A 26944-nucleotide genomic window follows, 5' to 3' on the forward strand; every position below is an offset into this window, starting at 1 on the left:
TCACTGGCCTTTTTCCTGTTCACTTTCCACTTTACTAAATTCCCTGACCTGCAGGATACCACAACAAAAGTCAGCCAGAGACAATCTTATTTAATGCAATGGATATTTATATTAAATGCTTAAATGTAAGAAGTAAGGAGGGAACTTCTACTAACCCTGGCCTCCAGGTTCTGAATCTGCTTCTTTCCTCCCTTCATGGCGATCTGCTCAGCTTCATCCAGACGGTGCTGCAGGTCTTTGATGGTTTGCTCCATGTTCTTTTTCATGCGCTCCAGGTGAGCGCTGGTGTCCTGCTCTTTCTTCAGCTCCTCTGCCATCATGGCAGCATCAGTAATGGCCTTCTTGGCCTTCTCTTCAGCATTTCTGCATTCCTGCACTGCCTCCTCCACCTCAGTTTGAAGCTGGGATGTATCAGCCTCCAGTTTATTCTTCTGGTTCAGCACATGTTAAGTATGAAAAGACTATGAACCAACTTTAATTGTTTCTGGGCCTCAGCTGCCTGCCTGTTTTGGCTTGGCTTAGCTGGATTTCCATCTTTGAGGTCTCCCTCCATCTTCTTTTTCAAATGCAGGGCTTCATTCCTGCTGCAAATTTCAGCGTCAAGAGAGCTCTGCAGAGTATCCACAGTTCGCTGCTGGTTTCTCTTTGCTGTCAAAAGCGTTACCGTGGCGACGATAGACGTGGGTGGTGTCATCTGACTCGGTATTGAGTACTTGACCTTCATTGGCATGCGGCCCCCCTCTCTGGTCATCCCGCTGCTGCTTCCACCTGCCTGCGCCCCCCCACCCCCTCTGGTCATCCCGCTGCTGCTTCCACATGCCTGCGTGGATGTCTGCTGTGTGGATGTCTGCTGTGTGCTGCTGACGTCCCTGACCCCCCAGTCTGGCCTTCGGCAGGAGGGTCCCCCCTTATGATCCTGCTCAAGGTTTCTTCCCTCCTAAAGGGGAGTTTTTCCTTGCCACTGTTTGACTTAAGGCTTTTCTCCCACTAGGAGAGTTTTTATCTGCCATTGTTTATGTAATAATTGCTCGGGGGTCATGTTCTGGGTCACTGGAAAGCGTCTAGAGACAACTTTTGTTGTATTAGACGCTGTACAAATAAAATTGAATTGAAGAATTGAATTAAATGAGCCCCACCCCTTCTTCTGATTGGTCTATGTGATAGTTCCTATTTTCTGCAATAACTTCTGAATGGTTTGACATAAAGACTTGTGGGTGGTGTCATCGGACATGGTTTTGAGTCCTTGACCATAATTGGTGCAAATTAGCCCCGCCCCTTCTTCTGATTGGTTGATATTTGATAGTTCCTACTTTCTGCCATAACTTTTGAATGGTTTGACATAGAGAGTCCTGGATGTCGTCATTTCTGATATGTTTATGATGATAGGTTGAGTTTTATGTGAACAGCAAAGGCACTTTTTATAGTATTATTGACCTAGGAACGAGGGGGGAACCCGGGGGGGGCGGGGGCGGCCATGAGTGCAAGGGCCCATTCATTGCTGCTTGCGGCTTTAATATGGGATTGTATCACTATCGTAGCAAAAGTGATTTACACTTGTGTGATGCCATGTCAACACTCTCTTGATTTTTTACAACTCCATTCAATCAATTTTGAAATTATCGCCAACTACAAGGTCCCTCTTCATGCTGTTGCTTAAGAGAATTTCTCAATATGCGAGTCACTTTGGATAAAAGCATTTGCTAAATGTGTAAATATAAATGTAAATAATGCAGAGAAGTACAATGCAATTTATAGAAACAAAAACAACCTCAAAGACCACATTTTTTCCTGGGACGTCTATGCATTTTTTCCTTGACAAGACAAAAAAAACAGGAAATACATTTAAAAAATACTAATTCCTGATGGGAAATTGATTAATAAAGCCATGAGTAAGGAGATGTGTGCGGATATTGGACAGGCATGCCTGCGGTACTGATCTGTCCCACGTAAAGAATAGGTGGAACATTTTTAAATGTGGAATAAGTGAGATAAATACTTTCAAGACATGTTTGCGGGGCTGCTGAGTGGCACAGTGGTTAAAGCAAGCGGCCCATATACTGAGGCTCCAGTCCTCATGCAGCAGTCGCAGGTTCGAGTCCCGGCCTGCATGTCGACCTTTGGTGCATTTCGCCTCCATTCTCTCCCTCTCTATTTAAAAATAGAATGGGGTTCTTTGATGCATGTCGCCCCCATTCTCTCTCTCTCTTTAAAAAAAGACATGTTTGCAGAACTAATGAGACAAAATAACAACTAAAACCCTTAATTGCTTTTTATTGTTAATGCCAAAATTACTTTGAAGTGTTGTGAGATGGAAAATCACAAAGTAGCAAGAGCTTTACTGTATCTACTATATCACAATGTGTTGGAGGCCTGAAATGCTGAATTGAATGTTAATCAACCTTTTAAAACAGATGCAATTTTTTGTTGTGGTGGTGAAATTTATTATAGTTATATAAGAATATTAAAATTAAGGTAAAAGAAAAGTACAGTTTTTTGACAGCAAATCATATGCAGATTCTTTTTATTTTTCCGGTCATCAAAAAAAACTTTTTTTAGAGACCTTAAAACCAACAAAAAAACCAACAAGTTCATGTATTGAAATGTATTCATATCAGTGACCTATTCATTGGGTTAACATCCAAAAGGCCCATGCAGTGACTGCCCTTGGTCTGCTCCTGTTGACATGGCATTGTTTTCTTCTCTTTATCCTTGAGCACAAAGATAACTTGTGAAATTCCTGCTGGCTGCCCTTAAGGGCTTGATGGTTCAGACGACAGCTTGAGGACAGCTTGTGACGCAGGTGGCACTTTTTTTTAATTTGAAGAGCAGCAACAGGTGATAAGCCCATGAACAACTAACAATATCCTACTGTATATGAAATATATGTTAAAGACATACTTAGTTAAGCTATACTTACCCTAGATTTTATAAAATTTTCAGTTCATTTGTCAGAATAGAATGATCAAAAACAGTAAGGAGAAAATGGAAATACAATTGGAAGATTTCTTTAATCATTTCAAATTTGAAGAGTAGACTTGGGGGGGGGGGGGGGTCTGCCACATCATCTTATGCTGCCCTGTACCGACTTGCTTTCATCTTCTTCACGTATCCCTAAGTCTATTCCAGGCTGTGTGTTGAGAACACTTGTCCATCAATTTAGGGTCTCATTCTCAGCTGTCCACAGTCCTTGAGTATTTGACTTTTACAATCACATGAGCAAGCAGAGGAAGGTGTGAGCCACCTTGCCCCACTTAAGTTTGTAACTGGAGCCAGGAAAGCTATTGGCAGTATTTGTCCATTGACGTTGTGTAAGGTCACTTCTAAGGGGTGTTAAATTCTGGGAGAGGCTCACAGGAATTGATTGTTCTCTATCCTTGTTTTCCCTTCACACATGTACACTGTGGAGCCCAGTGGGGACTTTCATTCTGAGTACTGCTTTGAAGGGCTAGGACATAATGAAAGTGCTCAAAGTTACTTATTGCAAGATAATCAAAAATCTGTCTTGTTTTAATTGATTGAATTTTGTAAATTATGGGGATTTCCAGGCCGCTTTTCTGCACAAGTCCAAAATGTGTGCCATCAGCCAGCTTTACCGAGTCTGCTTCTGCCATGTGATCTTAAGGGCTTTGGTGATGCTTTTTACTGGAGAAAGACTGATCTCAACAGAGAATGCAGAGGTGAGTATTTCTAACTTTTCTGTTTGTGATATTTGAGACATTTATATCTGTAAACGTATCAAAATGGACCATCATTGAGTGAAAGCAAACGTCTGACTCACTAGATTGCAGAATATTCACTCGTCTGTGCCCATGTGTTTATGAAAATACATTTTTGATGGTTAAGTGGTGTTTCTACTTTGCTTTTTATAAACATAATAAAGCACAAAATGTAAAACGGGGCAATTTTTGATATTCTTATTTGGATGCTATGTTTATGAACAAACTTCTCATTGCCTTATTGACAGACACTGTGACTATTAACTTTGGCACTGGAATCCAATTGGAATTCAAATTATAATGCTAGCCATATCTTCAAATAATGATTAAAAAAATCTTAAACCGAAATATAACTTTACTGATGATAGATTTTTCTCCTGAGAGGCTTTAATGATGATATTCTACTACCCGGACTGAAACACTGAACCAACAATGAGAAAACTCTGTCAAAGTAAAAGAAAGACTTTCATTCTCATGTTCATATGTAATTTAGTGTAACATGAAAACTTTTTTCTTTTAACTGTTTTTCAAGTTCAGAAGTCTTGAAAATATGTTAATGGTTATGTTTCCATGCAAAAGAAAAAATCCTTTGAACTTGTTTATATCAGACATGTTGTAAAAACAAAAATTGTAACACTTGAAATCAAAAAATGACCCACTAACATTTTTTGTGATTACTATTTAAAATCTAGTCGCAGAATTTCAAAACTTCTTAAACAGTTTTCTGTTGACCACAAGGGATGAGTTCCCACTCAGTTACAGTAATGTTAGAATAGCATTTGCAACAGGTGACCAAGCAGCAGGAATAGAGCAGTTGTCCCTCCAATGATTCAAATATTTGCCATCACAAGGAATAAATAAATACAATAAATTAGTATTAGCAAATTAAATTGTAAAGCCATGGACAAAATTAACTTTATTAAATCATGAATGAAATATACTTATTTGTATGCACTTATTAGTGCAGGTACCCACAGCATGACACTGTTGCTAAATCAATGCGTATTACGAGTATGTACTACTTTGACCTTATTGTAGACAACAGTATGTAGTATATTAGGCCCTCCAGAAAAACGCGATTACGCGATCGCATAATTCATTGCATAATCAGCCAAATGGCGCAGATTACGCGGGGATAGATTTATTCCTAAAAGGGCGCATATTTCCCGCGATAATTGCATATGTCCGCGCTAAATATGCGATTATGCAGGGATTATGCGGGGCTCGCTTGATTTCACAAGGGGGAAGTGTTGTGAGTGAAAAGTCGGGACGCCCGGTCGCGACGTGCGGGACCCGCCCGGGGACCTCCTCACCCCTCGCAGAAGCCGCCACCTCCCCAAACAGCAGCTCTCACCCGCGGGGGTGAGAGGTAAAGGGAGTGCCGTCTCCGCCGAGCCCCCAGTTTGCGCGGTGGGCGCGGCTGCCGGTGGACTCTGGTCTCCGCGCTGACCGCGTACCACTGCGCACGCTGCGCACGCTGCGCACGCTCCCATCCACTTGGGGATCTTGGCGGCGCACGCGTGGGGGGGCGAAGCTCTGGGTCGTCCCCTCACCGCGCCGGTGCGCCCGGCAATCACCCGAGCACCGAGCCGTGGGCTGGAGGGGAGAGACCAGGCGGGGACCAGCCTCCGGGCCGCCTCCGCCCCGCTCTCCACCTGCGCTCTCCTTTTTTTTTTCGTCTACGACCTCAGATCAGACGAGACAGCCCGCTGAATTAAGCATATTACTAAGCGGAGGAAAAGAAACTAACAAGGATTCCCTCAGTACAATCAGCATTCTTTTAATCTGTGTTCTTATGTATTGAGTGTTGTATGTTTTTATCATGGACCTCGAGTCTGACTAATAGCCTGAACGATGATGATGATGATGATGATGAGTAGCTGCGAGCGAAGAGGGAAGAGCTCAGCGCCGAATCCGCAACTTCCTGCATATTTTGCATATTTTGCAACTTTCCGCATATTCCACGACTTCCCGCATATTCCGCAACTTCCAGCATATTCCGCAATTTCACCGCATAAAAGCACATAAAAAACCCGCACATTTAATCGCATAATTAATGATTTTAGCCCGCATAATCAATTATTTTAGCCCGCAGAATCAAGGATTTTTGCCCGCGTTTTTCTGGAGGGTCTAGTATATCAGTTGACATGCTGTATACTAACAATGACTGCTGGTCAAGTATCTAGTACTGTATATTACATTGTAAGCACAGTATGTTGTATGAGCATTCTAAAAAAAGCTGTTATCATGACTTTTTGTTATTGTATTGTAAGATTTATTGAACTTACTGGTTTGTCGTTATCTCCATAGGAAACAAAACCAAAACTATGCACAAATTGGAAGAATAACCATATTTGGTGAGTAAAATTAATTTATGATTTTGCAAATGCATCTCAATTTCTTTTGATTTTTCCTCATTCACTGTGCTTCATTTTAATTTCCTACACCTAGTATGATGACAATTTATTGTTAAAAAACTTCCTGAATGACTCATAATGTCAAACGCTTTCTTCAAGATAGACTGGTGTAGAGATATAAAGGGGATGAACATAACGTAACCTCCCTCAATAGAATCGGTGCTTGCAGGAGGAAGCTGGGAGGAGGTGGAATTTTAAGAGCAGCAGCACCATCTGCCGGAAAGAGATCAGATTGTATCTGAGAGGCTAGTTTTGTCAGCTCCTTTTATAGACCTATGAATGAGATGGAGTAATTGGAATAAATCATTCAGAAGTGTAAAAGAGAGCACTCAAGATGTCTGCCTGAACAAGCTCCAAGGGGTAGCCTGTTTTTATTTTATTATTTTTTTGGTAGGTTTGATTTATCCCTCTATTCGTATGAATCAACAGAGCTGTAACCAAAAGAAAGTCAAGAAGCCATTTTAGATGCTTATTCAATTTATTCTACTGAACAAAAAACATGCTTAGGGAGACACCATCACTAGGACAAGTGTGTCTCGGGAAACAAACTGGGAATCCTTTCTGTAAAAACATCATTCTTCCTCATGTCCTTTCTGAAACAAAGAAAGAAAATGCAATATAAACATGAAGTTATTAGTTTAGTGAAAAAGCTGTTACATTCATAGCTTGTGTGTTTATGTGTGTGGAGGTACAAACCTTTGACCCCGCATCACGGCTCTTGACACGTAGCTTGTTGACCTGAGACTCAGCAATGTCAGCTCTCTCTTCAGCTTCATCAAGCTCATGCTGTAACTTGCGGAACTTGGTGAGATTACCGTTGGCCTGTTCTTCCTGTAGAACAGAAACACCATATACATATATATATTAAATATCCTACATGCATTACAGGTATGATGTATAAAGCTGCTTGTTAAAGCCATTTGTACTTACAGCCTCCTCTGCAGTCCTCTTGTAGGATTTCACCTTAAGTTGCAGCTTGTCCACCAAATCTTGAAGACGTGCTAGATTCTTTCGGTCTTCTTCGGTCTACATTGAACAAAAAGAGAGAAAGATAATAGGAAAGGAAAAGTAGAAAACCATGACTAAAATTACAAACACGGCTCTCATTTTCAAAGCTAGAAGAGACGTTACCTGATAAGTAAGCTCCTTGATACGCCTCTCATACTTTCGAACTCCTTTTATCGCATCACCAGCTTTTTTCTGTTCACCTTCCACTTCATTTTCAAGTTCCCTGACCTGCAGGATACCACAACAAAAGTCAACTAGCAACAATCTTATTTATTGCAGCGGACATTTATATTAAATGCTTAAATGTAAGGAGTAAGGAGGGAACTTCTACTAACCCTGGACTCCAGCTTCTGAATCTGCTTCTTTCCTCCCTTCATGGCGATCTGCTCAGCTTCATCCAGACGGTGCTGCAGGTCTTTGATGGTTTGCTCCATGTTCTTTTTCATGCGCTCCAGGTGAGCGCTGGTGTCCTGCTCTTTCTTCAGCTCCTCTGCCATCATGGCAGCATCAGTAATGGCCTTCTTGGCCTTCTCTTCAGCATTTCTGCATTCCTGCACTGCCTCCTCCACCTCATTTTGAAGCTGGGATGTATCAGTCTCCAGCTTCTTCTTCTGGTTCAGCAGGCTGGTGTTCTGTTTTTAAGCACATGTTAAGTATGAAAAGGGCTGAAACAAATAAGTTACAGCATATTGTATACATGATCACTACAGCCTACCTGTGAGTGCAGTAGCTGCACCCTCTCGCTAACATCCAGCAGTTCTTGCTCTGCAAGTCTGCGACTTCTCTCAGTTTGCTCCACAGCAGCCCTCAGTTCCTCCAGTTCAGCCTGAAGCAGGTTGTTGCGTCGCTCAACAATGGCTATGTTTTCCTTCATATCATCGTTTAATCGCATAGAGTCATCAAGCTGAAGCTGAGAATCCTAAAAGATGAACCCAAATAAATTAATTATCTGAAACTCTTTTCTTTTTTATTAACAATTGCAATAACATCATTATATTTGTATTCCAATTATTTTTATTTGTACCTTCAGATGAGCATGAACTGACTTTAATTGTTTCTGGGCCTCAGCTGCCTGCCTGTTGGCTTGGCTTAGCTGGATTTCCATCTCATTGAGGTCTCCCTCCATCTTCTTTTTCAAACGGAGGGCTTCATTCCTGCTGCGAGTTTCAGCCTCAAGAGAGCTCTGCAGAGTATCCACAGTTCGCTGCTGGTTTCTCTTTGCTTGCTCCATCTCTTCATCTTTCTCAGCCAGCTTACGCTCAATGTCAGCCTTGACTTGGTTGAACTCAAGCTGGACTCTGAGAATCTTTCCTTCCTCATGCTCTAGTGAGGCCTGTCATGGAGTAGGCAACTTTAGTGAAAAGCTCATGACCTTTTTACCAAAATATGTTGACATTTCAAGGTGGATTTTGCAGCATACCTCTGCTTCCTCCAGGGCTGTCTGTATCTCAGACTTCTCTTGTTCTAGCTGCTTTCGAATCTTCTCAAGCTCATGAATGCTCTTTCCAGTCTCACCAATTTGTTCAGTGAGATCGGAGATTTCCTCTAAAAGTCAAATTGTGATACTCTAAAAAGATGTTCTCTTGGGGAACTTATTGTTTTGAGGTTGAATGATAAATTGACTCACCTTGTAAGTTCTTATTCTCCCTTTTCATGGTCTCCAGATGTTCAAGGGACTCTTCATACGAGTTTTTCAGTTTGAAGAGCTCAGTACTTTGAGTCCTGGCTTCTTTCTGAGCACTTTCCAGCTCTGATTGACACTCCTCATACTTCTGTTTCCACTCTGCCAAGACCTGAAAGACAGTGAACATTTCAGATTAAGCATTTCATTCGTTCACATAATACAATTGTATGTTTACTAATGTATTTAGACCTTGTCAAAGTTCCTTTGCTTCTTGTCCAGAGCAGCAGCAGAAGCATTGGACCTCTCCACATCCACCATGAGATCTTCAATCTCATTCTGCAGCCTGTGTTTGGTCTTCTCCAGAGAAGAACATTTAGCGTTCACTGCTTCAACAGCTTCCTCAGCATCCTGCAGACGCTGAGCCAGTTTCTTTCTGTAGTACGGGAGAATGTAAAGCAGTCAACCATTTATGATCTTGTTTCTCTAATTTATTGGTTGAATGCTATAAAACATTCAACCATTTGTGATCCTGTTTCTCTTCCTTGATTATTCAACTACTACTTATTATGGGCATGCCAACTAGTGGCAAGAACATATAGCATCCCATATTGACCACTGCGCACCAGCGGGTGTACAGCATGATATGGAAAAAAAATCTCCCAAAAAATAAAACACGCCCGAAAAAACATGAAAATGGAGGCGATATATTAGTATACAGAAAAGGTTTCCCTTTTCTTCTTCTTCTTATTCCGCACGCTTTTTCGTTGGTTAATGTGGCCCGAACCGCAACGTGCACTCACACATAGCATACATCAACACATGTGGATCCATCTTGCCTTGAAGGTCAATACTTTTCTCAGTCAAAAGTCTTACCGAGAATAGCGCTTATTGCTCGGCCGAACTTTATCGTAGAGACATTGTTCAAATTTTCAAACACTCGGCCCGATTGGCACTAAAGGACCTAACAACCTCATAATGCCAATTATCACAGTTTTTGCGATATTTAACTTTCAATTTAAAAAAAATTCCATTTGACTTTGGACGCTTGTTGCTAGGCAACAGGTTATCATAGAGACATCGATCAAATGTTCCCTGACTTGGCACACTGTGGACTTCAACATATTGAAATTTCATGAAGCTGTGATTTAAGGACATTTTATGTCAAAATCCATGCCAACTGGCCCCATTCATTCGGATGGGGCTTTTTACCATGATGAAAAAAAACCCCTCTTTGTTAATGTAGTCTGAACCGGAACGTGCACCTACACATAGCATACATAAACGTAACATGCACCCAGGTGTGTTATACATCAAAATGTGTGTCTCGATCCTGCGACGATGGGCATTACTTTTCTCAGTCAAAAACGTTACCGTGGCGACGATAGACCCCAAAAATCGCGCCCCCCCTTCATCTGATTGGTCCATATTTGATAGTTCCTACTTTCTGCCATAACTTTTGAAAGGTTTGACTTAGAGAGTCGTGGGTGGTGTCATCTGACTCGGTTTTGAGACCTTGGCCTTGATTGGCATGAATTAGCCCCGCCCCTTCCTCTGATTGGTCGATATTTGATAGATCATATTTTCTGCCATAACTTTTGAAAGGTTTGACTTAGAGACTCGTGGGTGGTGTCATCGGACATGGTTTTGAGTCCTTGACCATAATTGGCTATATATATATTTATATTTATATATATATATATATATATATATATATATATATATATATATATATATATATTACTGGCTATATTGGTATAGGTCAACTGGTTTTCTTTAACTCATCTTTCTGGATTCAGCTGATCTAAGATCTAAGATTTGATCTTGTTTTCAACAGCTCTTCTTTCTATCTTAGGTCCTTATTCTTCTCTTGTGAATATTCCTCTTTTAAGCGCTTCATCCTGTCTTCACCTCCTCTCTTCTTCCATAATCTCAACAGTTTTCAAATATTTGAGCTACGTTTTAACATTTTCTTCACATTTTCAACTGATTTCAACAATTTCTTCTTTCTACATTTCTGCAGTCTTTCAGTCGTTTCACTTCTATCAGTCTTCCTGGCTTCCTTCAAGAGTATTTTCTGTCTATGATCCCTTCTTATTCTTTCTCCTTCTTTGCTCCATTTTACTTTATCATCTCCTCCTCTTTATCCCCCTTTTGCATAATCTTCTTTCTTTTAAATGTTATTTGGATGATTTTCAAGTTGTATAGCGATTGAAAAGGGTTCTCACCTTCTTCATACATTCCAACCATTTCACTTAAATTCAACACTACAGGAAATGCAACCTTTTCTAGTTCAAATTGAAATGTTTTTGACTCACTTCGCTTCTTCCAGTTCTTCGGTCCTCTGGATGGCATCAGTTTCATACTTGGTTCTCCACTGAGCCACCTCAGAGTTGGCCTTGGACATGCCGCGTTGCAGTTCAGCCTTGGCCTCCTGTTCCTCCTCATACTGCTCCCTAAGCAGGTCACAGTCGTGACGAGCCGACTGCACACCGTGGGCTAAAGCATTCTTGGCCTGAAATAGTAGCATGTCTAAATATTTTGATCTTATCTACATGTATTCTGTTTTTTTAATGTGGTTTTGTTTTTCATACTTTAACTTCCTCTTCCAGTTGTCTTTTAAGGTCTTCAATTTGTTGTGTGTAGGACTGTTTTCCTCTGGTGAGTTGAGACACCAGGGAATCCTTCTCTTCAAGCTGCCTTGTAAGTTCACCTATTTTAAGCAGGAAGTTACAGTGTAAATAATCTCTTATTTTGTCAAAGGTGAAATTTGCCATTCAGTTGAAGAACATACCATTTTCAGTTTGAAGCTTTGCTTTCTGCATGGTGAAGTCATTGATGCTACGCTGTCCTTCCTCTGCCTTTGTTTTATATTCACTCGACTGGTCCTCCAAAGACCTGCACATTTTCTCCAAATTGTTCTGAAAACCAGACAATAAATATGTACTACGCAATAACAAGAAGCCTGATATATACAGTAAAAATAATTTACCTTAGACTTGACAATATGTTCCATATTGGAGACCACATCATCTAGTTCCAGTCTGAGCTCACTCTTCTCCTTCTCCAGTTTCTGCTTGACTCTCTGCAGGTTGTCAATCTGCTCTCCCAGGTCAGCAACACTGTCAGCTTGTTTCTTCCTGAGTGTTGAAGCAGTGGCTTCATGCTGCAGAGTGGCCTCTTCAAGGTCTCTGCGGAGTTTCTGAAACTCGGCCTCCCTCTTCTTGTTCATCTCGATCTGAGCAGCTGTGGCTCCACCAGCCTCCTCCAGCCTCTCACTGATCTCCTCCAGCTCTCTGGCCAAGTCTGCTCTCTGCTTCTCCACCTTGGCTCGAGCAGCTCGCTCTGCTTCAAGCTCTTCCTCCAGCTCCTCGATACGAGCCTAGACCAGAAACATTTTGTGATAAATATTTAAATAGAGGTTCTTGAATTGTCATGTTGTGTTGCTTGTTCATAGTTTATCCAGAATGAATTGTCACCTGCAGCTCCTTCAGCTTTTTCTGAAGCTGGGCAGACATCGCCTGTTCATCCTCTATTTTGCTATTGAGTTGACTGATTTCAAAATCTTTCCTGAGGATTGAAAAGTAAAGTTTTATGAATTACTGATTACATTAAAACAATTTAATATTGTTTGTATGTGTTGTTATTGCATTTGCAACTTACTTTTTCAGCCTCTCTTCAAGTTGCTGTTTGTCATTTTCCAAGTCCATGACGCTCTCTTGGGCCAACTTTAGGTCTCCCTCAAGCTTTCGCTTTGCTCTCTCAAGGTCCATTCGTATTTTCTTCTCTTGCTCTAATGACCCTTCAAGCTGCGAAATTATAAAAAGAAATTTAAGTATAATTTCTTGGTATTTCTTAACATCAATATAATCTAGGGATTTCTTACATCATCCACTTGCTGCTCCAGCTTTGCCTTGGCTTTGGTCAGAGTGTTGACTTTGTCTTCTTCACTCTGCAGGTCATCCAGCGTTTGCTGATGAGCTTCCTGTAAAGCTTTCTTTTCTTTGGTCAACTTGGCAATGATTTCATCCAAAGCAGCCATCTCCTCTGTCAGGTTCTTTACCTGATTCAAAAAATTAATAGATCATCAATAGCTATCAGCGCTTCTTCAGAAATATAGTCTTTCCAGACTTAATCCTATGTTTTAAAGTACCTTGTTCTCAGTGGCATGTTTCTCTTTCTCCACTTTAGCCAGAGTCAGCTCCAAGTCATCAATATCTTTCTTGAGCTCAGAGCACTCGTCCTCCAGCTTTCTCTTCTTTGCAGTGAGTTCAGCATTCATCTCCTCCTCATCATCCAGCCTTTCTGTCAGCTCTTTGGCTTTGGCTTCCATCTGAATTTTGTTCTTGATGAGCCCCTCACATCTCTCCTCTGCATCAGCAAGACTATCTTGCTCCTGTTATTATAAATATTGAAAAAGCGTTACACCGTAAACAACCATTGATGTTGATATGTTAGTGTTTAAGAAAAGAAAAATCATACAGTTTGGACTTGGAGCTGCAGGTCATTCTTCTCTTGGAGAGCAGAAACCATTTTCTCCTCTAGTTCCTTTCTGCGAGCTTCAGATTTTGCATAGGCCTCTTTTAACTTTATGAATTCTTCCTTCATGTTGGCCATCTCTTTCTCAGTTTCTGCAGATTTCAGCAGAGGTTTTATCTTGAAATACATCTTCATCCAAGGCCAATTCTTGACCCCCATGAAGGACCGGATGTTCCACTGGATCACAATTATTGCATCCCTGTTTACAAGAAATGTTGTCATTTGTGACATGAAGCAGAATGAATAAAACTGATGGGACTTTCAAAGAGTTTCCCCAATGTGAAACTCACCTGCGTTCGACAATCTTCTGGAATTCAACTCTTGCCAGATGACCTCGTGCCCGAGCTTGCATGCCAGTGATAATTAGTGCTAGTCGGTCATCTCGCATCTCTTCTAGCTGACCCAACAGTCCAGCTTTGAAGAACACCTTTTTAAAGGATAGTTTTCATATTCATTATTAAAGTAGATGTTGTGCACATTCTGCATTTTAGAGTAACAGCAATGAAAATTCACACCTTAGTGTGCCCCAATCTGTACTGTTCGTGGTCTATGTCCAGAGAACCCAACAGTTTCTCAGATGCCTTCTTGTTGTCAATGAACTGTCCCTCAGGAATGGAGTTTGGATTCAAAATCCTGTATCTGTTACACAATTGCATCAAATCATTTAGTTTCTTCTCATTTGATTTTTCTTTCTGTATTTATTATCGGACACAAACCTCTGCTTGAAATCCCCATACTGGATCCTGTTGGGGAAACCCTTTCTGCAGATCCTGATACCTTCCAGCACACCGTTACAGCGAAGCTGGTGCATCACCAGAGGGTTCTCCATGGCCCCAGGAGTCTTGGTCTCATTGGGGATGAGGCAGCGCACAAAGTGAGGGTGAGTGGACCTCAAGTTGGTCATCAGCTTGTTAAGATTTTCCTGCAAGTTTTAACATATCAACAATGGAGTAAATCATTCACCCTGTGTTTGAAAGTGGGTAAAAACAGAGGTGTCAAAAAGAATTCACATTCATTACTCAGGTAGAAGTATAGATACTAGAGTTCAAAAATACTCCTGTAGAAGTTGAAGTATCAACTCAAGCTTTTTACTCAAAAGTAAAAAAGTACAGGTTTCAAAACTACTTAAAGTATAAAAGTAAAAGTAATGTAAGGGGGAAAAAAGCCATTAAGGACAAAAGCCATTGAAAACGAATGCTTCTTAGTATAATGCAAACATATTAAAGAACCATATATGTGTACTATTGAGCATTAACATGTGTTTCAGAGAGCAGGAGAAATGATGACTAGTTGCCTATAAGTATTGTAATGGTGCAAAAAGTCAAACTTCAGAGGCATGTTATCATTTATCCTAACTAGGGTTGCAAAGGGGTGGAAAATTTCCGGTAAATTTCCGGAAACTTTCCGGAAACTTTCCATGGGAAGTTAAGCTGGGGAATTTTGGAAATATTCCAAATTGGAAACTTTCCATGGGAATTATGGGAATTTATGGGAATTATTGGGAATTTATGGGAATTAACTGGAAATTGGGGGTAATTTAAACAAACTGTATCATATCCAAACATAAATGTAAATACTTATTTTGTCATAAGCAGATATCCATGCAAGATAATACAAAAACATGATATTTCAACAGATTTATTTGAGTAGAACTTTAGTTTTTATTCTTGTATGAACAATTATTTTAATGAACAACAAAAACATGAATGTTGAGTAAATACTAACTCACCCCACTCCCCCACCCAATCAAAAAGTAAGCTGTGTGCATGTGATGGAGGAATGCACATTGCCTGTAGGGGGCGTGGCCTCAATAGCCCTGCAGTAAGCAATGTGCTGTGTGCATGTGATTGAGGAGTGTACTTGCATTAAATCTGGTTGTTTTAGCCAAGACTATGCTACAATATATTTCCCCCAACTATATTTAAGTTCCCTGTTAAGGGCCAGCCTTCAATTCTGTAAATTTCTTATTTATTCCCGTTAATTCCCATATATTCCCGTTAATTCCCATATATTCCTGTTAATTCCCATGGAAAGTTTCCAACTTTGAAAATTCCCGGAATTTTGCAACCCTAATCCTAACCTTTTATTGGAATGTACATCCAAGTTTAGTTGCAGGAATAGATAACCAAAATGTCTACTTAAGTAAGGTAACGAAGTACTTGTACTTTGTTACTTGACACCTCTGGGTAAAAATCATTGTGCATTTCATCCATATGGATTATTTAATTTATTGTCATGGAGAGCTCAGTGTTGTATAGTGTTGTTTGTTATTTAGGCTCCTAGCTCATTTTAATTGTTTTTAAAAAGCCTTCACATACATATCTTTTAAGAAATATGTCATAAATATGGTCTTTCTATATTAATTCTATACATATTACTTGGAAATCTGAATCAAAAATATCTTACCCTGTGCAAAGCTGATACCGTTTGGAAGGATGAACCTTTCTTCTTAGCACCTTTACCTTTCGTGTCCGCAGCTGTATAGAGAAGATGAAATTTGACTTTAGAACAGAGATTCAAAGATTTTTGATGAGGTCATAATTTTTCAGGACTTACTGGGCTGTGTCAAATTGTTTATACTTATATTTTTCAGTGACACATTTTATATGTACTGAATACATTCCTGATAAGCGAATGTACACATACCTGAGTCGGCTCCTGCGTAACCAGCAAAAAGCACTCCTAAAAGCTTGAGTGTGGACTTCTGGAAAAGACCAACAACCGTCTCATTCAGAGGATCCTTGTTCTTCACCAGCCAGTTGTTGATATTATAATCAACAGTTCCAGCGTAGTGAACCAGTGAAAAATGGGCCTCTGGTCTTCCTTTGACAATTCTTGGCTTCTGGAAGTTGTTGGATTTCCCCAGGTGGTTGTCATAGAGCTTGGCTTTAAAAGTGGTATCACTGGCTTTGGGAAACATGCACTCCTCCTCAAGGATGGACATGATACCCATGGGCTAACGAGAGCATATTTAAGAAAGCAAATAATTCAGTAAGACAAACAAAATAAATGTTTTTATCTCAATAAGCAATGAACTCACCTTCTCAATCAGGTCAATGCAGGCCTGCAGATCCATACCAAAATCAATGAAAGTCCATTCAATGCCCTCTTTCTTGTATTCTTCCTGCTCCAGCACAAACATGTGGTGGTTGAAAAACTGTTGCAGTTTTTCATTGGTGAAGTTGATGCACAGCTGCTCAAAAGTGTTGAACTGTAATGGAAATGAGAGGAAGCAAAATGAGCTCAACAAAAAAATGTAAAAACAAATTAATAAATCTTTTTTTGTTATTCTATAGAATTCCACTGAAACTCACATCAAAGATCTCAAATCCAGCAATGTCCAGCACACCAATGAAGTACTGGCGTGGCTTATTGGTCTCAAGTGACTGGTTAATTCTCACCACCATCCACAGAAACATCTTCTCATACACTGACTTAGACAGTGCACCAATAGCATAGTACACCTTCAAAATAAGATAATTATTATAATACTTAAAACATATCTTTACATGAATTCAAACTTACTTTACGCTCTCTGCTCTCTGACCTGGTCACAACTTTGTCCCTTGGTGACCCACTCATTACCGACTTTGACTCTTGGGTGACAGAGACCTTTTATGAGGTCAGCAGAGTTCAGGCCCTGCAGATAAGCAACTTTATCCACTTCTATAGAAATGAAAATCATATTTTGTTCAAACATACACAGGGAACCAAAGGAACATCTGCAATATTGTACATACAGTTATGCAAATTCTTTATTATTAGCTGTGTTGCTTAACATGCTGAAAAGTAGAAACCATCAACAAGACTAAATCATGCAAATCTTATATTATTATCTTATATTATGCACCAGGATTGCAACCATTTACTACCCTCAAAAGAAAGACGTACTCCTTTTCAAACATTTGATAATAGAACAATCAACTCTCCACAATTGCACTTTTTTAATCTCAGAAATTCTTTTTAGTTTAGCCCAGATTTCTCCAACTAGTTCTCCAACTAACAATAATCAAAAACATATACTTTTAACAGCCCCACTCGCCTTCAGTGCCATCAGCCTCTGCCTGTTCTTCACGCTGCTTGTTCTTGAATTTCATGTTGCCTTGGTGCATGATGGCACCAGTCAGTTTGTAAATGCTGTTTTTCTCTTCTTGAGTGAAACCCAGCACATCAAAGGCATCCTAAAATCAAATCCAGAAATCTTTGCCAGCTTTGTACTTTGTTATCATATGTGTTATATTATATGTAATGTTTTTGCTCTTATGATTCATAAGCTCAACTCACATCAGTGGCATTCAGCTCATCTGCGTCATTGATAGAGGTAACTTGTGTCTCTCCTTGGGAGATGAAGGCGTAGTCGTAGGGGTTGTTTGTTATAAGGAGCATTTCTAAAATTAGATAAAAAGTGAGTATTATAAACTACATAATGCAGGACAGTGTTAACAATATTTACTGTCTATTAGTTTTGCACACTTACCCAGAAGTTCAGGCTTTGCCTGAGACAAGATCTGGTAGAAAATGTGGTAGTCCCTCTCAGCTTTGAGTTGGTAAGTCACACGTGACTTTTCCAGAAGGTCTGTTTGGCGTATGAACTCTGTTATATTTTTGTCATACTGGAAAAAACAATCATCTCATGCTCGAAGATTGTTTTTCAAACACAATCACCTTACATAACAGTCTGGATTTGACAGATTTAAGTGCAAAGTTGTGTGCACAAATGGCCTGGACTTAAACAAATTATTACAATCAAATGTGTGTTTTAAGTCAATTTTCAGGTTTATGCAAATCATACCTCACACTGGATTTGTGGTTACAACACCAGAGTTTAATAATTAAACTCTGGTGTAATTAAAAAAGAGGGAGTTTTTTTTGTTTTTTTCCCTTAAGTATTCGCTATTTATTTATTTTTTTACTTTCTTGGACCATGCTGATAAGTTCGGCAAATGAAAGACTTATAGGTATTGCAGCCCTACAGTTATGAATCATGTCTCCAAGTGCATCCAAATTTTAAATACTGGGATGAGCTATTAGGACTGGGCGATAAACAGAAAATTTACTGTGATGACCGATGTCAATTTTCCCATGTCTTTAAATTCGGTGTTGTGATTAAAAAAAAGAAAATGAACGTATTTTTGTCTGTTTTGAGTGTGTGTGCTGAAAGGTTTATTTTCATTCCCCTTTAAGACGATGTACAGCGTGTGTGTAATCACGTGACTTAACCCATACAGTCTGAACGAGAAGAGAAACCCAAGACAATGACTGATGGTTCAAACGAAGAAGCGAATGACATAGCCGCAGAACTAAATATCAGGGCTCTCACTGGCGCATTTCAACAAGTTCACATGCTCTCACGCCACACATGGCATTTCTCACGCTGAGAAATTAACTTTACCGCACAGTAATTCCAACAGACCCCCTGCAAACGAGTCAAGGTACTGTATGCTACTGTGCACTGAGCCGTAAACTCAGAGCAGCTGTCTCGAGCTACCAACCAATCAGGTCTGAGTTTCAGCTTCAAGCCTTTCATGAATGCCTAGTGGAGGTAACCTAAGTTACAACACACATTACTCTTAAACAAACACAAACGGAGACACACAAGCCACCACCGTTTTGGGGGCCAATTTGAGGCTAAATGTATCTTTCTTTGTTTATTTTTTTTGTTTGTTTAGAGCAGAATGAGACCAATGTTGTAATTAATAATAATAAAAATAATAACAATGAATACAGCACGAAGACGAATTATTTATTATTTCATGAATATTGTGAATAGACACTGGCCACTACAGTGTTTTTCTTTGTTATAGAATAAATAAAACGGTCTATTTGATATACCGTAGTCAAATTTGTTCCTTCTGAAGAAGGGTCGATGGGACACTGGGAGGGAGACATTCCACGCACAGGGTTTAAACGCCTCATGAAAGTAGCAACAAAAGGTACAACATACCATTGCGTTTATTGTGCATTTATCGTTATCGAGGTAAAACTTATCGTGATTTTGGTTTGATGTCATATCGCCCAGCCCTATGAGCTATTGTATAAAAAATATAGAATGAAGCGAAACAGAAGATTGATTTAGTTTCACTCACAAGTCTCAATATCAGCAGAGGCCAGCTTCCCCCTGTTGTCGAAATGAATTCTGATGAATTTACCCTGAAAGGAAAAGTTGTGTTCACTGGAAATTGAAATCAGGAAAACACATTTCTTGTTGAGTTATGGGAAACATGTAATTTCACTGCATTCCTGTATTCACTCACAAATCTGGAGGAGTTGTCATTCCTGATGGTCTTAGCATTACCAAAGGCCTCCAGAGCAGGGTTAGCCTGGATGATTTGATCCTCCAGGGTTCCCTAATGTCACAAAACAAGGTCTCACCATCAAGCATACTGTCAAATTGAAGTAAACTGATATTTTGGTTCTATTATAATAAATAAACAAATATGTAATTTAAGTGAAAGAGTTAAAGCTAACAGAATAATACATTTTTAATAAATAAAGAGAGGTCACATAAAACAACCTTCTTCTCTTGAGATTGCTCTTTCTTGCCAGTTGGTGCAGCAGCGATGCTGGCAAAGTACTGGATCACACGTTTGGTGTTGACAGTCTTTCCAGCTCCGGATTCTCCGCTGAGTTAAAAAAAACACCAATACCTTAGGCCCAAGAACGATGGTGAACAGGTGACAACAGGTGCTTTGACTTACGTGATAAGAATGGACTGGTTTTCTCTGTCTGTCGGCAAGAGATTACAAAATGTTAGTGGAAGGAGCCTTTAGTCATAATGCATGTTTGAATAAGATATAATGATTGAAAATAATTTCTGTACCAGTCAGCATGTACTGGTAGGCATTGTCAGAGATGGAGAAGATGTGAGGAGGAGCTTCACTCCTCTTCTTTCCTCGATAGGCAACAACCACGGTTTGATCGTAGACTGGGAGCCACTTGTAGGGGTTGACAGTCACACAGAACAGCCCAGAGTAGGTCTGGCAGGTCAAGAGAGGGTTAGAGAGGTTTGCTTTCAGGTGCAGATGATATCAATGACAAAACAATTCAGTAGGTAACAGACTCACATAGATCATCCATGCTGCGTAACGCTCTTTGAGGTTGAACAGCACAGCTGGCTCATGGAGAAAGGTGAACATCGCCATGTCTTCAATTTTATCAAACTTTGGCGGGTTCTGGGGATTTATGTCATCCTCCTTCACCACGACAGTCTACAGAAAGAAGTACACATCTTACTCAAAGCTCAAAACTTGTATTAAAAGACTGTTAAATTGCACTGATGCCATGCTGATACCTTTCCAAATTCAGTGTTTACAGTAACTTTGTCACCATCACGACTTTGGATGCTGGCTTTGACGTACTCAACCTCACGATCAGGAACAAAACATTCCTTCTTCATGTCAAATATACGAGTCTGAGCCTCCAGACGCTCCTTATCAGATTTCCTCAGAAAAGGAGCAGCAGGCCCAAACTCTGCCATGAGAGCGTCCCCCATGTTTTAAACTTTGAAGAACAAAATATTGTTCAGGCAAAACCTATGGGAGAAAAACAGTTATAATAAAAACCAAAGCAAATAATTTGGCATTATCAACTAATGCAATTTGTGTTTTCCATTCATAAAAGCAATAATTCCATGGGCTACTGTCACTTCTAAAAGCATTTAACTGTTTAAAACTGTCTAAACGAATAACCTTGCGTGAATATTTCTCAAATATTAGTTACTGTAAATGGATATGAAGATGCCATGAAGCATCTGATGTGTCATACACGAAATTATAAGTACAATCATCAAAAAAACAGGCATTACTCATTACTTCAAGGTTGCTTTGAATCTTACTTTTCAACAAAGTGAAACACTGCCTTCATACAAAATGTAAACAACTCAGTCTATCTACAGTAACAACAGCTTTCAGTAATTTCAACACTCCCCAGCCACAGCAGAGCAAGTCATTGTGTTCATTTAGTTTGTGGTTTTCTTACCTCTGACTGTCAGCCGTATGAAGTGAAATGATGGATCCAGTGGAAGACACCAGTCAGCCCCTCCATTAATAAAGGTTGCAAGTCAGCCAAATATGGGGATGATTAATAAAGAAATGGCATCCGTGTTGCCCATTAAAAAAAACAAAAACTCTCAAAATTGGATTGAGCCCAGTGTTACTATTTGTTGCTCTCACCTTGAACAACCAACCACTACACCAAACTGGACATGACAAACTAAGGGGAAGGCAGGAGGTGGGGGAGCAAGGACAGGCTATTGTGTATCAAGTCCTTCTCATCTGTCCCAGTCAGTTGTACATAGCAGGTTATTAATTATAAGGAATATTAAGAGCATTTCAGTTTTAAGCAAGTTCTTGTGAGAGTCAACTGCATAAATAAACCTTTTAGGACTTTTACATCCATGTTCAGCTATACCACTTGATCGTGTTACATATCATATGATGAAGTTGATTATTTATTCTCCATAAATTACTTATATATTCTTTAATGGAATACATGAATGATTGACATGGTATATCAAAATGAGATTGATCTGAATAATAGCCATTTGTATAAAGATAGACAACCGTGCATTAATTCTCAAACTAAATAAAGTAACTTATGAGGCAGTCAGGATTTGTTGGACGGCAAACATTAAAAGATCTGGCATTCAACAATTCTCTGTGCAGTGATAGGATGTGAAAAATATCTCGAGAAGAAGAACGAAGAGCTTCAGCTGTTGTTTGCAGAGGCAAGACTACGCCAAGGTCACAGCTATGAGGTCTTTTTGTTATCACTCACCACTGTTAACGGTTTGATCTACACTATTAATCCAACCTTGTTCACTTTGTATTGTTTCCTTCTCTTTCGCAGCAGTAGACATGCTCAGACACAATGCTGTCCAACTCATGTAAGATGAAATGGTACTTCACAGAAGTACTGTATGTTTTGGGAGTGACCATCACTTTTTCCAAATAAATGATGAATAATGTTGAATCAGCCTTTAAGGAAGTTAAGATTAATTAACGAAGTTAACACCACCGGGAACAGAGCCCTGAATTATTAAGATTATTTCAACTGGTGTTTGGCAATCATATTGTTTTTGAGCTTTGAGCTTTGAATGTGCTATTAAAGCTCAGGTGATACTACGATGTGGTTTGTTTTTTGTTTAGTTTTTTTTTTACACCAGGCCTAATCTCAGGCTTATGTTCTTAAATGACATTTGATATGCAGCTATTTTAGCTATTTTTAGCCAACATACTCTAAGAAAAAGATTATGAAAGTCTTTGAAATGTTCAAAAACAATGCTCTTCAGACAGAAATGATGTATTGTAAATGTGTATTGAAGTGAGATAAATCACTATTCTAGGTCTTATTGGAAGAGATTAACACCATGTGCTTTAGCTCAAGGAAGAAAAGGTCTACCTAGACTGTTAAAATTAACACATCCAAAATCCTGGGATTGTATGGGATCACTGATCATAGCAAAGTATGTTTATACTTGTGTGGTGGCATGAAACCATCACTCAAGATTCAATTATATAGAGTAGATTATTAAAGTGTTTGCTGGTTCCAATGCAATCTATTTGAACTAATTCTTAATGGCTTATACTCCCAATCGATTGATATGTTCCTTGAAGGAGCCTCACTTAGCAATGCCATCCCTATGCACAAGGCAAACCCACAAGGCGTATGCACCTGACAGTAGAACCTGGACCTCTGGAGGAGGGTGTGGGTGACCAGATGGCAGCAGAGTTTTGAACATATTGCAGTTTTTAAGGCTGGACACCAGACAGGATGCCATTGCAGTTCTCGAGTCTGGAGGTGATGAAGGCATAAATTATTGTTTCAGAGACTGAGAAGGAGAGAGTGAGTCGAAGGCGTGCTACTGAATTCATCCTTAATGGCTTATACTCCCAATTGATCGCTGCGTTCCTTGAAGGAATGTCACTTAGCAATGCTATCCTTATGCACAAGGCAAACCTACAAGGCGTGTGCACCTGACAGTAGAAACTGGACCTAACAGTAAAATAAGCTACGAAAGGCTTCGCCTTTCGACTCAGCTCTTTTTTCACCACGATGAACGCTGCACCGATCCGTCGGTCAATCTCACGCTCCATCTTTGCCTCACTCATGAACAAGACCCCGAGATACTTGAACTCCTCCACCTGAGGGAGGACTTCTCCCCCCCACCTTGAGAAGGCACACTACCCTTTCCCGGTGGAGAACCATGGCCTCAGTTTTGGAGGTGCTGATTCTCATCCCTGCCGCGTTGCACTCGGACTCAAAACGCCCCAGCAAATGCTGAAGGTCCCGGTCCGATGAAGCAACAGGACAACGTCATCTGCAAAAAGCAGAGACGAAATCCTGTGGTTCCCAAACCGGATCCCTTCCGGCTCCTGGCTACGCCTAGAAATCCTGTCCATAAAAATTATGAACAGGACCAGGGACAAAGGGCAGCCTTGCCGGAGTCCAACATGCACCGGGAACAAGTCTGACTTACTGCCGGCGATGTGAACCAAACTCCTGCTCTGATCATATAGAGACCGGACAGCCCTTAGCAGAGGGCCCCGGACCCCATACTCACCAAGTGCTCCCCACAAAATGGCCCGAGGGACACGGTCAAATGCCTTCTCCAGATCCACAAAACACATGTGGACTGGTTGGGCAAATTCCCATGAACCCTCAAGCACCCTGCGGAGGGTATAGAGCTGGTCCAGTGTTCCACGGCCGGGACGAAAACCGCATTGTTCCTCCTGAATCTGAGGTTCAACTATCGGCCGTATTCTCCTCTCCAGTACCCTGGCGTAGACTTTCTCGGGGAGGCTGAGAAGTGTGATCCCCCTATAGTTGGAACACACTCTCCGGTCGCCCTTTTTAAAAGGAGGGACCGCACTATCCCCTTCCTTCATGCAATGTCGCAGAGGCGTGTCAACCAAGACAGCCCTACGACATCCAGAGACTTGAGGTATTCAGGGCGGATCTCATCCACCCCCGGTGCCCTGCCACTGAGGAGCTTACGAACCACCTCAGTGACCTCGGCTGGGTGATGGATGAGCACATCCCCGAGTCCACACTCTCTGCTTCCTCAATGAAAGGCATGTCAGTCGGATTGAGGAGATCCTCGAAGTTATGATTCCACTGTACGACGATGTCCCCAGTCGAGGTCAACAGCTCCCCCACCCGCACCGTAAATGGTGGCAGCAGAGTACTGCTTCCCCCTTCTGAGGCGCCGAATGGTTCGCCAGAATTTCCTCGAGGCCGAATGAAAGTCTTCTTCCATGGCCTCACCGAACTCCTCCCAGACCTGAATTTTTGCCTCCAGGACTGCCCGAGCTGCGGCTTGCTTGGCCTGCCAGTATCTATCTAATGCGTCAGGAGTCCCACAGGCTAACATACAGAGCCGTCTGGGAGATTTGCGAGGCCCTGTGCGAAATGGCCAGAGGAGGCCCTCACATTTGAATTCTTGGGTTTTTCGGGTCAGATCGGGTGTCTATATGCGCAATTTTAACGTTCGGCCTGACAGCTGTCAATCACACGGCGCTGAAAACTCAGATAGTCACGGACTGACTCAGTTCCATCTTTGATACAGTTTAAATACAAAAAAAAAACCTAACTGGTCTAAAATTACACAATGTATTTAGATAGATATAGACACAGCAGTCTATAACATCATTTCTGAGCTCTATAACGGAGAATAGACTCTAGTCTAGTTGACAACAACACAAAGCTCATTCAAATAGGCAGGTGGTCAAGAATACCACAACATTCTGATAAAGACATTATTTAAGAAGGTTACACTGACTCACCAACGGTAGTTGACTCTTCCATAACCCAAAATAATCCAGGTAACGTGGAAAACGGGGTAACATTCAAAACTTTGTACAAATTTAGTCCTCTTTTAAACTTTAGCGCTCATCTCCTTCACGGCAAATTTGCTGTGACTGTCATAAATATGAACAATAGTTCCAACAGACTGTTAAAGGTATTGTGACATCATTTTTAAAATGCTTTTAACACTATTAAAAGTCTTGGCCAACATCCCTCAAATGTGTCTAAAAGAGTGTAACAAGAAAAACTTCACTCTAGTACTCTATTCCTGGCTTTTTATTACAGTGTTTTTTTGCCCCGTGAAAAACGCTTCCTTTCCCCCCTTTCCTGTCAATCATTGCCCCGCTCCTCCTCCAAACCTCCTCCTCCTCCAGCCATACGCTCACAGCGGCGTCGGAGAGTTAAGCCGGGAGCGACAGGCGAAGCATGCACGGAAAAGCAGGAGGGAGAACCACAGCAAACAATCATAAAAATAAAGGCATGCAAGCAGCACTGTCCCCTTGTCTTAAGTCCAGTCAGTGGCCGCGGGTCTTCTTAGCAGTTTTCCTCCGGTGATTAGAACAAAAGAGGCTATAAACACCCGAGCGCGTCGCCGCGTAACCCTACGCCGTAGGCTCTGCGTCGGTGTAACGCGGAACCATAAATCAGCCTTTATGGTGCACTGGAGAGGAGAGGAGGCAGGGAGCTGGGTGGAGGGGGCGGTGATTTAGCGGGCCCTGACGTCACGGCCCGCCACCAAACCAGGTGCGCCGTTTTTGCACAGTTATGCGGAAAATCCCAGAAAGCACACAATACACTGAATGTTAAAAGTTCGTTGTTTTTTGGGTGTAATTGATGTCAAGACACCCAACAAAACACAAAAAATCAAGAAAAATGTGTTTTTCATGTCAGAATACCTTTAAGGCTGATTTATGGTACTGCGTTACACCAACGCAGCGCCTACGGCGAAGGTTGCGCGTCGCCGCATAACCTCGCCGTAGACTGCGCCGTACCCTATGGCGTATGCTCTGCGTCGATTTAACGCAGAACCATAAATCAGGCTTTACAGCCAATCCGCTTTGGCTCACGGCCCGATGCGTTCAGGACAGTGGTAAATTAAGAATTAGAACATTTTATCGTTATTATAGCCTACAATTTATGATGATATATGAATTGCACATATATTTATTGATATGCACAGACAAGCACACATTTAGGTTTGTAATGGAACGTGATTGTTGATATTTATAAGGGAAAAAAAAAACGAAAAAAAAAAAACGGCCCATAGCGCGAGGCCCCGTGCACGGTTCGCACACCCCTTGCGGCGGCCCTGCTAACATAGCAGGGTAGGACTCCTTCTTCAGGCTGACAGCATCCTTTACTTCTGGTGTCCACCACCAGGTTCTAGGATTGCCGCCACGACAGGCACCGGAGACCCTGCGTCCACAACTTTGAGCCGCCGCGTCGACAATGGAGGCAGAGAATATGGTCCACCAGTGGTGGACCAGTACTGATCTGTCCTGCATTATTATAGGTGGAAATGTAATTTAATTTAAAAGTAAAATAAGACAACAACTCTGTCATACACCATACCTTAAAGACGTTTGCAGAACAAAAGGGACAAAATAACAACTGAAACCCTTAATTGCTTTCTATCGTTAATGCCAAAATCACTTTGAAGTGTTGTGAGATGGAAACACAAAGTCATCCCAAAGTAGCAAGAGCTTTACTGTCACAACTTTTTTCAGAATGTGTTGCAGGCCGGAAATGCTGAATTAAATGTTAATTCACCAGTTAAAAGAAATACAATTGTTTTGTGGTGGTGGTAAAATTTACTACAGTTACATGAGAATATTAAG

The 26944-nt window shown here is 40.9% G+C and overlaps 2 protein-coding genes across 2 annotated transcripts; both read right to left on the reverse strand.

Moving 5' to 3' along the window:
* Positions 1-446, reverse strand: LOC133452252 (myosin-7-like; the record flags this gene model as incomplete). The annotated part of the gene is made up of 2 exons (XM_061731471.1): positions 1-48; positions 156-446. Coding segments are annotated over 2 exons (339 nt in total), but the record flags the coding sequence as incomplete, so codon positions are not given.
* Positions 447-6592: 6146 nt separating this feature from the next.
* LOC133453028 (myosin-7-like) lies at positions 6593-20808 on the reverse strand. The gene is made up of 37 exons (XM_061732865.1): positions 20593-20808; positions 20366-20509; positions 20122-20278; positions 20000-20027; positions 19816-19924; positions 19556-19648; positions 19388-19451; positions 17779-17877; positions 17586-17689; positions 17344-17482; positions 16849-16967; positions 16616-16765; positions 16342-16512; positions 15948-16257; positions 15708-15778; positions 14018-14223; positions 13817-13940; positions 13592-13728; positions 13245-13500; positions 12916-13158; positions 12649-12825; positions 12426-12571; positions 12242-12332; positions 11755-12144; positions 11557-11683; positions 11357-11475; positions 11081-11277; positions 9015-9198; positions 8769-8934; positions 8562-8686; positions 8166-8474; positions 7857-8060; positions 7477-7773; positions 7265-7369; positions 7064-7159; positions 6830-6964; positions 6593-6726 (listed from the first exon to the last, which is right to left on the reverse strand). Exons 1-37 carry the CDS (start codon positions 20791-20793, stop codon positions 6706-6708), a joined length of 5814 nt encoding a protein of 1937 aa, XP_061588849.1. The 5' UTR covers positions 20794-20808; the 3' UTR covers positions 6593-6705.
* Positions 20809-26944: the final 6136 nt, after the last annotated feature.

This window comes from Cololabis saira, chromosome 10, assembly GCF_033807715.1.
Source record: "Cololabis saira isolate AMF1-May2022 chromosome 10, fColSai1.1, whole genome shotgun sequence".
NCBI lineage: Eukaryota > Metazoa > Chordata > Actinopteri > Beloniformes > Belonidae > Cololabis > Cololabis saira.